At 40.0% G+C, this 14929-nt stretch overlaps 1 protein-coding gene across 1 annotated transcript in view; it reads left to right on the top strand.

Annotated features, from left to right (window-relative positions):
• Nucleotides 1-14064, top strand: part of PLCH1 (phospholipase C eta 1) — an 86062-nt gene extending 71998 nt beyond the window's left edge. Inside the window, exons 15-19 of the mRNA XM_042458531.1 lie at nucleotides 860-1006; nucleotides 3592-3671; nucleotides 6884-6943; nucleotides 7465-7828; nucleotides 11827-14064. Of these exons, the coding sequence (XP_042314465.1) occupies nucleotides 860-1006; nucleotides 3592-3671; nucleotides 6884-6943; nucleotides 7465-7828; nucleotides 11827-13889 (2714 nt within the window). The 3' untranslated portion in view covers nucleotides 13890-14064. The remainder of the gene's footprint in view (nucleotides 1-859; nucleotides 1007-3591; nucleotides 3672-6883; nucleotides 6944-7464; nucleotides 7829-11826) is intronic.
• The last annotated feature ends 865 nt before the right edge of the window (nucleotides 14065-14929 follow it).

Below are 14929 nucleotides of genomic sequence, written 5' to 3'. Positions count from 1 at the left end.
GAACTCACCCCCTCAACCATCAAAGACAGCAATATGTCATGTTGGCAGAATCTGACATTCATTTAAGCAGATATGGTCAGAATGATTGACTTAAGACAGCTGTTACAAAGAGGAGCAAGTACTGTAAATAATGAGGAGAGCAGATACCGAGTAAGAATTTCATTCTTACCAGGATTTATTGGCAAGGATAGTACCAAGCAATTACTGAAGCCTCTCTCACAGGAGATAGAAAACAAAGACACTCTACATTTTGGTTAGGTAACATGATGCTCAAAGGCATGACAAACAGTTCAAAAAGACTAACAAAAAATGTCATCCCTTTCTGTCAAAATGGGTATTGATCACTTTTCTTCACCAGTGTCAGGTTAATAAATAATTGCTGTTCCTTTATCAAGCTTTGCAGCTTTCTTCTTGTGGGTGACATTGTTTTCACTTTTGAACTTCCGTGTTTTTCTGCTCTCTGGTCAAAATATTCTGGAATGACAAACTGCTGCTGCTCTAGGTGGAGTGAAGAACAGTGTGACATCATGTTTGCCATCTTCTGATGGAGATTTACTAAGTGGGTGAAATTGCTGCTTAATTTTTAAGGGGAATTTTTAAAGGGAAGACAAGGTGAATCATAACAGGAAAGGCCAATATTTTTTTTTGGGGGGGGGGGGATGGGGATACGGCTGAGATGCCATATTTTCCAGCCCCCTTTGTGATTTTAGCATGGAACCCTTAAAATATTTACTAGATGAACATTGAGTTTTATTTCTGAAATGCAGTAAACAAAAACAATAATTGTAAGATAAAAATAAATGTATATGGCTTTTCTCCCCTTCTTTGCTTTTCACTTTTTATTGTTTGCTTTTCCTAGGCTTTAATCCTGTTTGGGAAGAAACACTCAGCTTCACCATCCACATGCCTGAAATAGCATTGGTTCGGTTTCTTGTTTGGGATCATGATCCTATTGGACGGGACTTTGTGGGGCAAAGAACAGTGGCCTTTAGCAGCCTTATGCCGGGTTAGTGCATTTTTAAACGGTGTCTTTTTGTCAGGAAGTCCAGAATTTGGTAGTACAAATGAGATGACAAAATGTCTCTTCGTATGGGTTTGTTGGGTAGGAGGGTAGTCAGTTTAAACTTCTTTGCTGTTATATGTCCTTAAGGTATGGACTTGGCAGTGCAAAGACATACATCCTCCCATATAATCCTCCCCGCACACTCCAGTCCTTTGGGAGGAATTTGCTGCAGCCTCAAAGATCTAGGCTTTCGGCTACCTCCCAGAGGGCTTTTTCTGTTGTTGCCCCCAGATTATGGAACGACCTGCTGGACGAGTTCCGTCAATTGACATCTTTATACAGCTTTAAAAAGGCTATCAAGATGGATCTCTTCCGGCAGGCCTTTCCGGGATAGATAACCCCGGCCTCAGGAACCCTCTTCTCATGAGAGTCCCCAAGGTCCTCCCTGGAAATGCTACCGTAGTTTACTGTTTTATTTATTTTGTTTTGTTTTGTTCTGTTTTGTTTTTGTCTTGTAATAATGTTTATGTGTTAATGTTGTTTAATTTGTTGGTTTTAATTATAATTGATTTAATAATTTTTTAAGGGGGGGAGGGAATTTTGATGTACAATGTATTGTATTTTATTGCTGTTAGCCGCCCCGATTGACCTCAAGGGGTGGGATATAAATATATTATTATTATTATTATTATTATTATTATTATTATTATTATTATTGAGAGCTAAAAGGAAACAACAGCCCTCATGAGGGTTGGAAACTAAGTCTAGACAACTGAAGGAATTACATGTGGGAAACTTTGTGATCATGTTGTCTGTGGTGTCTATTGTCTTAATTTTTCAGGCTTGAAAGTTTGAGATCTGTTGCTGTTTCTAGTTTTTCAGCCCTCAGTAGTGGCTAAGAGTGTTCTTTCACTGTTTCTTCAATTAAAGGTTCCAGAGAGAGAGAGAGAGAGAGAGAGAGAGAGAGAACTGGTTTTGAAAAACCAGTACTGTACATAAGCCTTCCTAGTTTGAAATCTTATGCTTCGGTTGTATAACAAGGGCGGTAACAGGCACCCCATGTTGTTTTGGTGGCCTGCAACACACGCTCCAAAACCACACCAAAAATATTTAGCTGAGTTAACTCTCCTTTACAGTAAGCCCCACCTCCATTCGCTTATAGCAATTTTCTTTTAGACCAGTGGTTCCCAACCTGGGGATTGGGACCCCTTTGGGGGTCGAATTAAACTTTCACAGGGGTCACCAGGGACCCCCCTCAGAGCACCACTTCAAAAACAAAGGGCCTCCAATCTCAGCTCATTAAAGCAACAGCCACCTCCCAGGCCCCTCAGTAGCTCAGCAACTGCACTCAGCGTCCCCTTTCCTCCCTCCCTCAGGAACATAGAGCTCTGCAAAATGGAAGAAAGACAGCACAGCCAATGCGTTCCAGTTTCACTTTGAACCACTACCCCTCTGCCCCTCTATGATGGGGCTTTCTGGACAGGTTTCTTCAGAGGGGGGTGGCCATTGCCATCCTCTGAGGCTGAGAGAGTGTGGCCCCTTGCCCAAGGCTCAAGGCAAACCTATACTGGGCCTTTCTGGATAGATTCCTTCAGAGGGGGCTGGCCATTGCCATCCTCTGAGGCTGAGAGAGTGTGGCTTCTTGTCCAAGGCTCAAGGCAAACCTATCCTGGGGCTTTCTGGACAGGTTTCTTCAGAGGGGCTGGCCATTGCCATCCTCTGAGGCTGAGAGAGTGTGGCTTCTTGTCCAAGGCTCAAGGCAAACCTATCCTGGGGCTTTCTGGACAGGTTTCTTCAGAGGGGGTTGGCCATTGCCATCCTCTGAGGCTGTTTATTTGATTAACCACTGTGCTTTACTTATGTTCAATTTGTAACAATGAAAATATAGTTCATAACAGTAGCAAAATTAAAGTTATGAAGTAGAAACAAAAATAATTTTATGGTAGGTGGGTCACCACAACATGAGGAACTGCATGAAAGGGTTGCGGCATTAGAAAGGTCGGGAACCACTGCTTTAGACTTCAGCTGTAAAATAAATTTTAAAAACCATTAACAAAATTCTTACTTGGTTGAGTGGGCCACAGCAATAGGCTGTCCCCACAACCTGCCCATCCCTGGTTTACAGGAATTAGTAGCCCCAGTCCTCAGACTTATATCTATTTCCTGTTCATGCAAGAGGACAGGTTTGAAAGCTTCTGTTTTCATTATATCACAATTCCACGTTACTTTCAGATTTGTGGAACCAGTTTTTTCCCCTAACCAAGAATAGTCTAAGCAAATCAGGATCAAACTGGTTAGTTAGGTTACTTTGGTTAGAACAAGATTCTGGTTAGTCAGGTTACTTTGGTTAGAACAAGCACTCATTCCTTAATGTGGAATGTGGAACCATGACTTGTACTAAACACAGAGTGAATGCTTTCATTCTCTTCACATTTTTGAAACAGATGGGAACTTTATACAAGCCTGAAGTATGAGTCTCGCTCCAGTCACCTAACCCAGGCCTAAACTAGGACTGCCATTTATTACCATGTCATAGGGGTGACAACTTGTTATGTAAAATACTAATTGTTGGCTTTCATTTTCACCAGGCTACCGTCATGTTTATTTGGAGGGACTAACTGAAGCATCTATATTTGTTCATATAACAATCAATGATATTTATGGAAAGGTAAGATTGGACCTACTGTATTTCTGTTGCCTATATTGTTGCTTTTATTTGGAATTTATTTTATCCAAAACATTTTGAAAGACATATTTTTTCCTACTATTTTTTTAAAAAAACAACACAGTTCCCAAATTGGGAAATAATACATGCAATAGCTCTTCTCTAAACTATCCCCAAATCATCTGCCGTAAGGACACTAATGGTAAGAGGTATATCAGAAAAATCAGTTACAAAGCAGATGGCAAATGAAGCATTAGATTGGACAAGTTCTCATGGTTAATTGGAACTTCAGAAAAGTTATTTTTTGGGGTCTATACCTCACAGAATCCCCCCGCCTGTATGGCCGGTGCTTCCAGTTCTTCTAGAGGAAACTACATTTCCATGTTGCTTTCAGATTTGTGGAAACAAGGTAAGTCTTAACTAGAACAGGATCAGCTCCCAAAATCCACCTGCCAGTATGACCAGTAGCCATGCTGGTTGGGGATTTTGGGAACTGTAGTAAAAATGACTTTGCAGAGCCATACATTTAATGAACACTATTGCATCTTAAACAGCCATCCCTGCCATTTGTCAGAGTGTAGCAGTTGCTTCAGGCTGCAGATGCTGGCAAGCAACAGCAAAGTATTGGAGCAGAGAGCTGTGTGTCATGTAGGCTATACACTGCTGCTTTCAGGTGCAGTGGAAAATACAGCCCCCATTGGGCATGGAGCAATGAGGAGTGATCTGGTGGTGATTTCCATAGTAATTTGAAAACGTATAGGGGTGAAACGCCAGTAATCTCTTATCATAGACCAGAGCTCTGCTGCTTTAACTCTTAAAGTGTTAAAGCTTCAATGCCTGATGTTTCTTCAGGTATTTATATTGTTCAGGTGCCATTGGAGCTGTGGTTTCAAAATAAGAAATGGTTCTTTATCAACGTGCTTTAAAATTTTATGTACCAGTGATGCACAAAGAGACACAATGCAAAGCATGTGCTCCCAGTTAAGCTTCGTACTAAACAAGATATGGTGCCTTAAGTGCTAAATTGCTGTCTCTCCTTCCCAAACCTTTGGTAAAGTATCCCCCTCCCCCACACTGTTACTCTTTGAATTTCCACAGCAGCATGGCCACTGGCTATGCTGGGAGAAGATCCTTGTAGTCCATAAAAGTAGCCTATTCCAGCTGTTCTTTTCTCATTAATCTGTCTTCCACATACTGCCTTGCAGCTTTTCTTGTTTTTTTTTTAAAAAATGAAATTAGCTGGTTCTTTTTATGCAAATTGTTTGCAAGAAAGGGAACCACTTCTTCTGTTTTGCAAGGTTTGGGACGGGAAAGGAAGCAGACACTGATACTTAGGAGAGAATAAGGCTGTATGGCATTCATTTCTCATCAATTTTATGAAAATACACAGCAGTTTTAGCTGGGTCTTCTGTTTGCTTGCTTCAAAAGGCAATTTTTTTCTTTGCAGCTTGGTTTGAATTAATTTTAATGCAACAAAGCTTGCTGCTATTGCCTCATTTTTTTAGAAGATGGGAAATTTTAAAACTTGCTTCCAGTTTTAAAATGGCAAAAAGTTATTTCTGTGAAGCTTTCTCTTTTAATGCCTGTCTTAAATGAATATTTTACTAGCACTAGGCAAGTGGATCCTTTTTCTGAAGCCCAGAAGTGACCTCCAGTCACTTCTTGTTCGAATAACAGTTATCACTTGGGTCTAAAACATGCTGGGGTGGTGGTAGAAAAACCTCCCCCCTGTGCTATCTGGGGGAATGGAGAGTCCTCTCATTTCTTTTTTTAAAAAGTGAGAGTTAGGTAGCAGTTGTGCCATTCCCTGGTTTAGGGTTAGGGTTAGGATGATTTCAGTTTCAGTGAGAAAAAAGGTGCAGTGGTACCCAAACTTTGGTTCTTCAGATGTTTTTGACATCAAGTCTTAGAATTCCTGACTGTTGGCCAAGCTGGCCAAGCCCCAAACACTTGGAGGACCAAAATTTGGGAACTACTGGGCTAGAGCATCTGTAGCTCTATCTGTATAGAAAGATGAATTGTAGTAGAAATATTTACAAAAATTGTTACCTTGTTTTTCTTGTTAACATCACTAGTTACATAAGATTTCCTATTTTGGAAAAAAAAAATTAACAAGTAAGGAAAAGGCCTCCTTTAAAAAAAAAGAAAACTTCTAAAATGCTCCCCAAACATGTTTTCACTCTCAGAAAGCAACAGGACAAAGTAAAAATTCTTATTCTTCACTAGAAAAACAAACAAAATACTTGAAATCAATTTATTTATACCCTTTCCTTTCCTCTTAATTGGGGCTCAAGGCAGCATTTAGATTAGAAAAGGATGAGAGCTTTTGTAATTGTAAAATAATTCAAAAGATGTAGCAAGGTGCTTGGTGCTATGGAACCTTCTTCATTGGTGATTTCTAAAAGAAAGGACTTCCCATTCTTCCAAAGTGCTTTGAGCTGACTAGACAGTCATACACTCTTTACAACTCTGTAGGGTGGTTTCCATATGTAGTAACTCTGCCATGTTGATGAGCCTGAGCATAGCTAGCTACATGGAGAAAGTGACACCTCACTTGGTGCACCTTCAGTTCCATCCTCCCCTTTCTGGTTGTTCTTGATGTGTGTGCACACATATACATGTGTGTATAAATATGAACAAATGGTATGAACACTGCCCTGGTGGTGCAGCGGTTAAATGCCTGTACTGCAGCCACTCACTCAAAACCATAAGGTTGCGAGTTCAAGACCAGCAAAAGGGCTCAAGCTCGACTCAGGCTTGCATCCTTCCAAGGTTGACAAAATGAGTACCCAGATTGTTGGGGGCAATTAGCTTACAGTTGTAAACTGCTTAGACATTGCTTAGGCAGTATGAAGCGGTATATAAATGAAGCTTGTTTGTTTGTTTGTATTCCATATTTCAACCTTTGGGCTGAAACTAATGTCACTAGGAAATGAAGGATGTAACAAGATGCACCATGTCTCACTTTGCTGCCTGCCCTAGGATAATTGGACTGTTCTACCTGAAGGAAGCAGTGAAATATCAGACCCAATCCAGTATAACATTGAAACTAGCCCCATGCTCGTTGGGAGCACTTGGGAGTTGTAGTCCAACACACATGGAGGTGCCAGATTAGAGATGGCTGATCTCTGGCAAACACTTGATGCACCACTTTGTTCTGTTGTGATTGAGTTGTAGAAATTAGTTCGACATGTCTGCCTTTCTTTGCCTTTCAGTGGAGTCCCTTAATCCTCAATCCAAGTTATACTATAATGCACTTTCTAGGAGCCACAAAGGTAGCTTTTATTTAGCATGCATTTCTGCATTTGCTGGGCAACCTTTCCCCCCCCGCAGAACCATTCTGAACCGCATGATCTATAACTGCCATGTCACTTCATTTCCCATCAAAAGTTTGAAATGGTGTGCTGCTGCTTTGAAGTGGCCCATGTCATAAAACTCTGTCCCTTTGGGCAGGTCAGCCTCTCACTCCAGGACATTTCTTGCAAGCTTGTCATGTGTGATTAGGAAGTCTCTTGTAAAGCTCCTTAGCTATCATGGCAGGCTACCTTCCTGATGAAGAGAGATTCTTTCATACGTGCATGAACTCATGGTGAGCTGTGCTTGTTTTCTCCTCAATTTGATGTGGGTTTCTTTGGGTTGGTAGCTGTTTGTTTGTTTGCTTGCTTGAGGTTCTTTTTACTCATTCTCCAGGTAATGTGCACATGCAGCAGTTTAGATATGTGTTGCTGTGAAGTAGGCTATGTTTTCAAAAACCTGTAGTATTTCCTTCCCTTTTCCTATTTCATTTTTTTTTTAGAACAAGCAACTGATAGGACTCCGAGGTCTTTTCAACAAGAACCCCAAACACAGTTCTGTGGAAAACGGTGGTGTCTATGTTCGAAAAAGGTCAATTGGGGAACGATTTCTACGCCGCACAGCCAGTGCTCCAGCAAAGGGCAGGAAGAAGAGCAAAATGGGCTTTCAGGAAGCCACTGAACTTAAGGAGAGTGTGTCAGAGGTGGCAGACTTGAAGGACAAAGAAGGAGTTCTAAGACGTACAAGTAGGAGCTTGCAAGCACGTCCCATCTCCATGCCAGTTGACAAGTATCTTTTGGCAGGATTGCCACCACCAGATCAGAATGCCACCGCTATCACTGATAATAAAAAAGAAAACACCTCTGGTAAGTTCCTTCAAAAGGTAATCAATCTATGACATTTTTACTGACTTGATTTTCCACCTCTGGAAACTTTTATGTCCTCTATATGGGACATACCTCTAAACCGAGAGTGGAAATTCTGCAGTTCTCAAGGACTGCAGCTTCCAGCAGCTGTATCCAGCATAGTCAGTGGTTAGGAGTGCTGGGAGCTCCAGCTCAGTGATACCTGGAAGGCTGCACACCTCCTCCCATGCACTAAGTAAAATGGGATTCATGGCAAGCAACACCTGAATGATTTCTGTGCTAGCACCAAGCAGTTCAAATACAGGGATTCACTCTGCTTATTTTAATAAGAGAGAATTATGAAGAGGGGTTTTCTCTACCATTCCACAGTGACACAAATCCCTGCACCATTGCAAGAGTGCACATGCCAGTTTTGAGGACTGGGGAGACCAGAACTTCTCAGTTCAAATGACTTTGTTCTGAGGAGTACCCTTCAGTACAAAAGGGCTGATTGAATAATTAGTTGTGAGGGTGTTTTTCACCCATTGTGCTTGGTGCCAGTTGAGCTAACGATAAACACTTGTTTACCTACCTCATTTTCAAATACACATTTCTAGGTTTTAGGTGTGAAAGGCCTCTTCCAGTAGTATCAGAAGATCTCAGTATTAAATCTTAACTGGTCTGTGACATTAGGAAACTCCTCAAGGGTAGAATGCTCCATTCGTAAAGACAGTGAATTCTGTGACAACCATAATGAAAGCTGCTTTGTGGCCTTGCAGTTTGGACTTGCATACAGATAATGTATCAGATTTGCTAGATATGAAAGATGATCTGATTTCCTGATCTGGTTGTTTCTAGAGTGACAAGCAGTTGAAACCTTTGTCTCTTACCATACTACAACATACTTCAGTTGGCAAAGCCTCTGGTAACAAAGCTTTTTATGAAGATTTCTGGACACACATGATGAAAAATGAGCCCCTTCCCATTCTTCCCCAGTCAGTGGAAGAGAAAAGCCTTACAGTGGTGCCAGCCCCTAATCGTGCTTGAAATTATAGCTATGAACTATGGTTAATGATGGATCAGACAGGACAGCAGTTATTTTAGGTTGCTAACAAAGGTTTACAGGAATTAAAATAAATGCATTTAAAGCTTTGAGCAGATTAACTGTGTGTGGACAGAGACAGTGACAAAGATGGGGTGTGGTTGGAAAGAATTGCCAAAGCCTCCCCCCGCCCCCCAATCAGTAAGGTATAGATTAATTCTTTGTGTTCAGATTTTCAGTGACTCCATTGAGTCCTTCAGCAGAAGCCTTGGAGAACTGTGTTCAGAGCTTTAGCTTGCTACAGTGAGATGCTATGTGATAAAAGAAAGAAAAAGGCAAGGCAGACATCCTTGCATTTTGGAAGTGGCCATGAGGTGGTCTGCAAATGGCTCAAAATGTTTTTGTTTACTTACAAGGTTCCATCGCCTTGTTGTTTCATTTCACACATCCATATTAGTTTTAAATAATGTTTCCTGAAATATATTGAATTGCTCTTCTTTCTCGCAGCTTAGGAAGCTGTCTTTATTCCTTCCATGTTATTTCTGCCTCTGGTACAAAATTTTCTGTTAAAGAAGTAATGTCCAGGAGCACATCTACTTCATTAACTGAGATATGCCTGTACATTACCTTGACTGAGTGAGCCTTCAAAGTTCCTTCACTTTTGTACATCTAGGTTTGCCTTCCTCACCTTGGCAGAAAACAGGAGCCATGTCTCAAGGCGCTCTGTGGATGAATGGTTTATTAATAAAAAGCCTAATACTGTACATTTTTGCCTGCGTATGCTCTCCACAGCCTTATAAAACTGTCACACAATTTACTGAAATAAAAGTGTGAGAGGTCTGACGTCAGAAAGCTTTGGAATTAAATTTGAAACAGCCCCTGAAGAAAGCATTGGAAAGCATATACAGGTTGAAATGTATTGGATTTTTAATTAATAAAACATTTATCCATTGAGCACCTTGGGGCATGTTCCATATTTTCTGCTGATTATATTGGGTGCTCCCCAGTTTTTCTTTCCTTTGTTTTTCCTCAACTTGGCAGCCTCCAAATGAGTTGAACTGCTCCATCTTCCCCAAACTAGCCCGTATGTCCAACGTGGCTGGAGGATATTAGTTTGAAGAAGGCTTATCTAGGAAATAATCAGATCATTTAGCATGAGGAAATGAAAACATGAATCTTTTTGCATTCAGGACTGGAGAACAAACTTTCAATATATCATAAGCAGAGATCGACCATTGATTCCTACAGAATCAAGCTATGTGAATGCAAAAAGACTTCACTATTTTGTTTTTTCTAATAGATAATCTCCACCAGATTGTGAAAAACTGAATTCACTTTAAACAGTCAAATTCTGTTTTATTTAATCTTTTACATAGCTAAAGCTATAATAGAACCCAGGTATTAGGAATATTTGGCAATGAATGCAATTGTATTTGTAAACTTTCCCATTCTGCTAACTTGTTCTAAAACTTTTCATCTATGCTTTCTTTGCTGCTAACAAGACAGAGAGGTGCTTTCTTGTTAAAGTCCTGTGTAAGGAACGAAAAAAAACTCCATATTTTTTTCTGATAAGGGTATAATATGATCATATTTCTTAGATTCTGCTTTTCACAAATTGGTAACTGTCTTATCTCACTAGAGATCATGCAGTGCTGCTCATAAAGACTGGCATGTTTCACTGCAGTCTTTGAACTGCTTAATTTAAAGTCATCCTTTTAGGTCAAGTACAGCCTTTGGACAAGGCGTGGGCAACTGTGGAAGGCTAGAAGGCCACATTAGTCCCCCAGGAGACCTTGGAAGGCTGCACTCCCCACCACATCCTCTGACCACCGAAGGCTATAAGAAAATGCCCTGAAATGTCCCAACACTGTCTTATCAAGAGAAAAAAAATGTCTAGGAGACGCGAGTGGCATTTTTGCCATGTTTTAGGGTCAGAGGAGTCCCCCCTTTTTTTAGAAACAGGAAGTGATGAGAAATCATTTTTTATTTCTGGTTTTAAAAGAGGCCTCCTCTATGTCAAAAATTTTGCAAAACATTGTAAAAATGCCCCCAAGACTCCTACACACACACACACAAATTGGCAAACATGCTTTTGACTAACGAGAGACAAGAAAAACAGCCCTGGGGAGGACATGTAGCCCAAAACCTATACTTTGCCCACTTCTGCCCTAGACACAGTTTGTGCAGCCTCCATGCTCCCACTCCTGCTGAATTCCTTTACTCCCATCTACTTCTCACCTGTTTATGGTGGCATGAAAATGGCAATGCTGGGTTTCTTGATGGGAGGGGAAGCTACATCCTAGAATAGTAAGTAAGCAGTTACAGACCTAGCTACAACTAAACTGAATCAGTTGTTAAATGGTAGTCAGCATTTTATGTAAATCACATTGGTTTACTGAATCTACTGTAGTTGGGGCTACAGAAAGAAACAATATAGTTTTGGCCACAGAAAGAAACAACATGTACCAGTAGAATTGAAAAATCCAGTTCTTTCAATGAATGTATGCTATTAGAAATCCAGGAGATTTTCTGTGAAGTCCTGATGTGGGATGTGTAATTCAAGAGTTCTGATAAGCATGCCTCTCCTCTTTGCAGATGGTGTTTTAACAGAGCTGTTTTGTTCTATCTTTGTTTGCCATGCTTCTTTGTAGTACAAATCTGAATAGGAACACATCTGAAGGTAACGTCACATGTCCAGACTATGGTACCTCATTGACATTCTTTACAACTACTATTACATCTGTAAAGATGTAATAAACATTAAAGAAAAGCTTCAATGAAATGCCTCCAACTATATTTTTTTCTCATTTCTTTACATCACATTAATAATTTATACTAAGCTTGCACAACCCCATAATTAAGTCCTCTCACAGTGGTGACCAGTTTCACATTTTCCATTTGTCTGTTTCTAGACAAAATAGTCACATGCAGTATATCTAACCAGAGTTTTTCTTTGTTTATGTTTAACTCAATTTAGCAAAAAGTAAAAATACTAGAAGTGAAGACCACACAGATCTGAAAGAAGCAGTTTCTTCTTCTGAGAAAGATTCATCTTTTACAGCATTTGCACCTTCATTTGAAAAAGTTGTTCCCAAGACTGATAATTATCCAACTTTACATGCTTATGAAAAACCAGGCAGCCTAGACTTTGCGACTGGGATAGCTGAAACTTATTTCTCCACTGAGTACTGGAAGAGTAATGATTCCAGTGAGTCTGTTCCTATAAAGGAGGAATCGGAAAAAGAAGAGAATGAAGGTGTATGTTGTGTGGATCAAAAGACATTGGGGGACATTACAGTGTCCAAAGAAGAGAAAAAAGTAGCAGACAACTCTGTTCCTCAAGGACATGAAGAGACTATTATCAAATCTCACACACCTGTCAATAGCATTATTACTGATTTATCGATAGATGACCCATTGTCTTCTGACTGTTATGATGTCCATGACTTTCATTCCACACCAGCCATACAAGATACTGAAATTTCTCACCTTATCAGTGAGGTCTCTTTAACTGATGAAAGTGATCTGAGTGCTGTATCAGCACTGATAGATCAGTCTGTTATTATAAATGATCAAACTAATTTGACTGTTGTGTCCAGTCCTCCTGGAATTAACAAACAGATCGTTAATATGAAGCTTACACATCCACCACATATGTTGACATGTGATCAGAATAAAATGCCTGATTGCAAGTCTTCTAATGTGACACTGGTTGAGCTGCCAGCATATTCAACACCAGAAATGACTATAATATCAACCCCTGGGACAACAGAGTGTTCGCCGTACACAATTATTCATGAAGCTTCTATTTCTCCAACCTCTTCCCAAGTAGACAAGCTTGATTGTGAGAATGTAAACCACTGCATAGAAGATACTGGTACTCTCTCTTCCTGCATTTCGCCTGCTATTCTGCTGAAATCAGACCCCAAAAGGAAGTGTAGAACAAACTGGGAATCTTTCAGCGACAATAATTCCTTCTTTTCAGACACCTCAGACATGGAGCATACAATATTTGTCCCTCTTCCCTGTGCAAATTCTGCAGGTAGCAGTTTAATGGAAGTTGATGGGGGATTACAAGACCTCTTGATCACTACCTATGAATATAAGAGAGAAGATATGAGTCAACTTGCTTCTCCTTTGAAACTTAAGCATAATCAGGACACTCTGTACTATAACAAAACTATCTGTGAACATCTAAACAGCATGGACATGCACAGTGCCAACCAGGTTGAAGATTTCAAGTTTAAGAAAGAAAAGAAACAATACCTTCCTTACTCAAAACATCAAAATGTTGATCTTTTGTACAATAATTACTTTCAAATTTCAGACATGCAAAATGAATTGTTAAACATCTCCCAAACAGCCAGTATGCCCAAGAATGCTCTACCTTTGCCTTCTCCTCCAACTCAGAAACAACCAAGCCCTTGTAAATCCAAAAGTCTTGGAGATTTGACCTCAGAAGACATCTCTTGTAATTTTGAGAGTAAATACAAGTACATTAGTAGAGGTTTTATTACATCTGGCATGAGAGACAAAATGGTGGCTACACTAAAGGCAAAGAAACCTCAGACTACCGATGCTCTGACAGAACAGCTGAGGAAACTAGTGTCTTTTGATCAGGAGGATGGTTGCCAATCTTTCTGTTCTAAACAAAATGATGATTGCCCTAAAATGTTGGTTCGAAAGCTGTCATCCAGGAGTCAAAGCAGAGTGCGAAACATTGCTAGCCGTGCCAAGGAGCGACAAGAAGCCAGCAAACAAAAGCTTTCTAATAATGGCAGCAGTGTAGCTGGGGTAGTCCTTCGAAATAAGCCCTCGGTGCCTCCTCATGTTATCAACAGGCATTCCACTGGCTCTTACATAGCAAGCTATTTGGATAACTTCAGTGCAGATGATGTAGAAGGTCGAGGAGTACCAGAAGGTGCATGCACATCATTGCGGTTTGGATACAGTGATCGGTTTTGTATGGATGATTCAGTTTTGGAGACCAAGCCAAGAGAAGATGATAAGCCAGAAATTTATTTTCTCCTGAGACTGTAAATTGTATATTTGTACATTTTCATTGTTTACAAACTTTCCCACTGAATGAAGGATTATCAGTAAGCATTGTAGCCATTAGCATTTAAATTACTCAGAAATGTATTTTTCTGTCTATGTCATGGATTAATGTGTCCATTTCGATCAAAGAGGATGTAAATAGATGTTGTAAAATTTCTTTTTTTTCCCCTCTCCTTTCTTGTGTGTGGAAACTATACAAAACAGATTGGTTACTGTTTGCATGAAATAGATGCAGTAGGTCCTGATGTCCTGTATTTGCAGTGCATGTATAATAGGATTTGGTACAGCTGTGAGTCACCACAAAAATACTGCACTGAAGGCAGTCTCTGCCTTCCTTTCCCAATCATTTCTAGGTGATTTAAGAACATGTAGCTACCTTTTGATTCCCTCCTTCAAAAGTGTAATCACCTGACTTCAAATTGATGCTTTTGTAATGAGCAAAAAAACCGAGACAGGAAGGTATTCATAAATACTTGTTCCTGTGAGATGATGATAATAGTAAACACTCCAAAACCATACACCAATATAAGCAATGGTGGCCTAGTTGCTTCCATGGGATAGTTAGTTCATTCTTGATATTCATCTACACTTTACAGGAGTTATCCAGGATGTTGAGAACTCTATCCCCAACATACATTCAGTGTACTGGATAGTTTAAAGCTTATGCTGGGAATGGATTCCGCACCACGTTGATGTGGTAGCCATAATCTGTCTCTGAATACTAGTGAGAAGACAATTTTTGAAATCTACAAAATGTGCTGAAATGAATATTAAGCACATTTTCTGTTTCAATATTAACAGCAAAATCTTTAATTTTTAAAAACAAAGATTAAATTGAAGGAGCAAGGAGGGCAAGAAAAAAAAAAGAAACCAGTTCATGGGCTTAGGAAACAGTTCAAATATCAGTAGTTTTTCTTCTTTTTTGTGGTGAAAAATTGCCTCAGATTCAAAACCTTTGGTACATAGTCAGGGTATCCTATATTCACCCTGAGTGCCAACCTGCTTCTCCTCAATAATGGGAG

Source organism: Sceloporus undulatus, chromosome 3 (assembly GCF_019175285.1).
Source record: "Sceloporus undulatus isolate JIND9_A2432 ecotype Alabama chromosome 3, SceUnd_v1.1, whole genome shotgun sequence".
Classification (NCBI taxonomy): domain Eukaryota; kingdom Metazoa; phylum Chordata; class Lepidosauria; order Squamata; family Phrynosomatidae; genus Sceloporus; species Sceloporus undulatus.
This window is presented reverse-complemented; position numbering and strand designations above follow the sequence as displayed.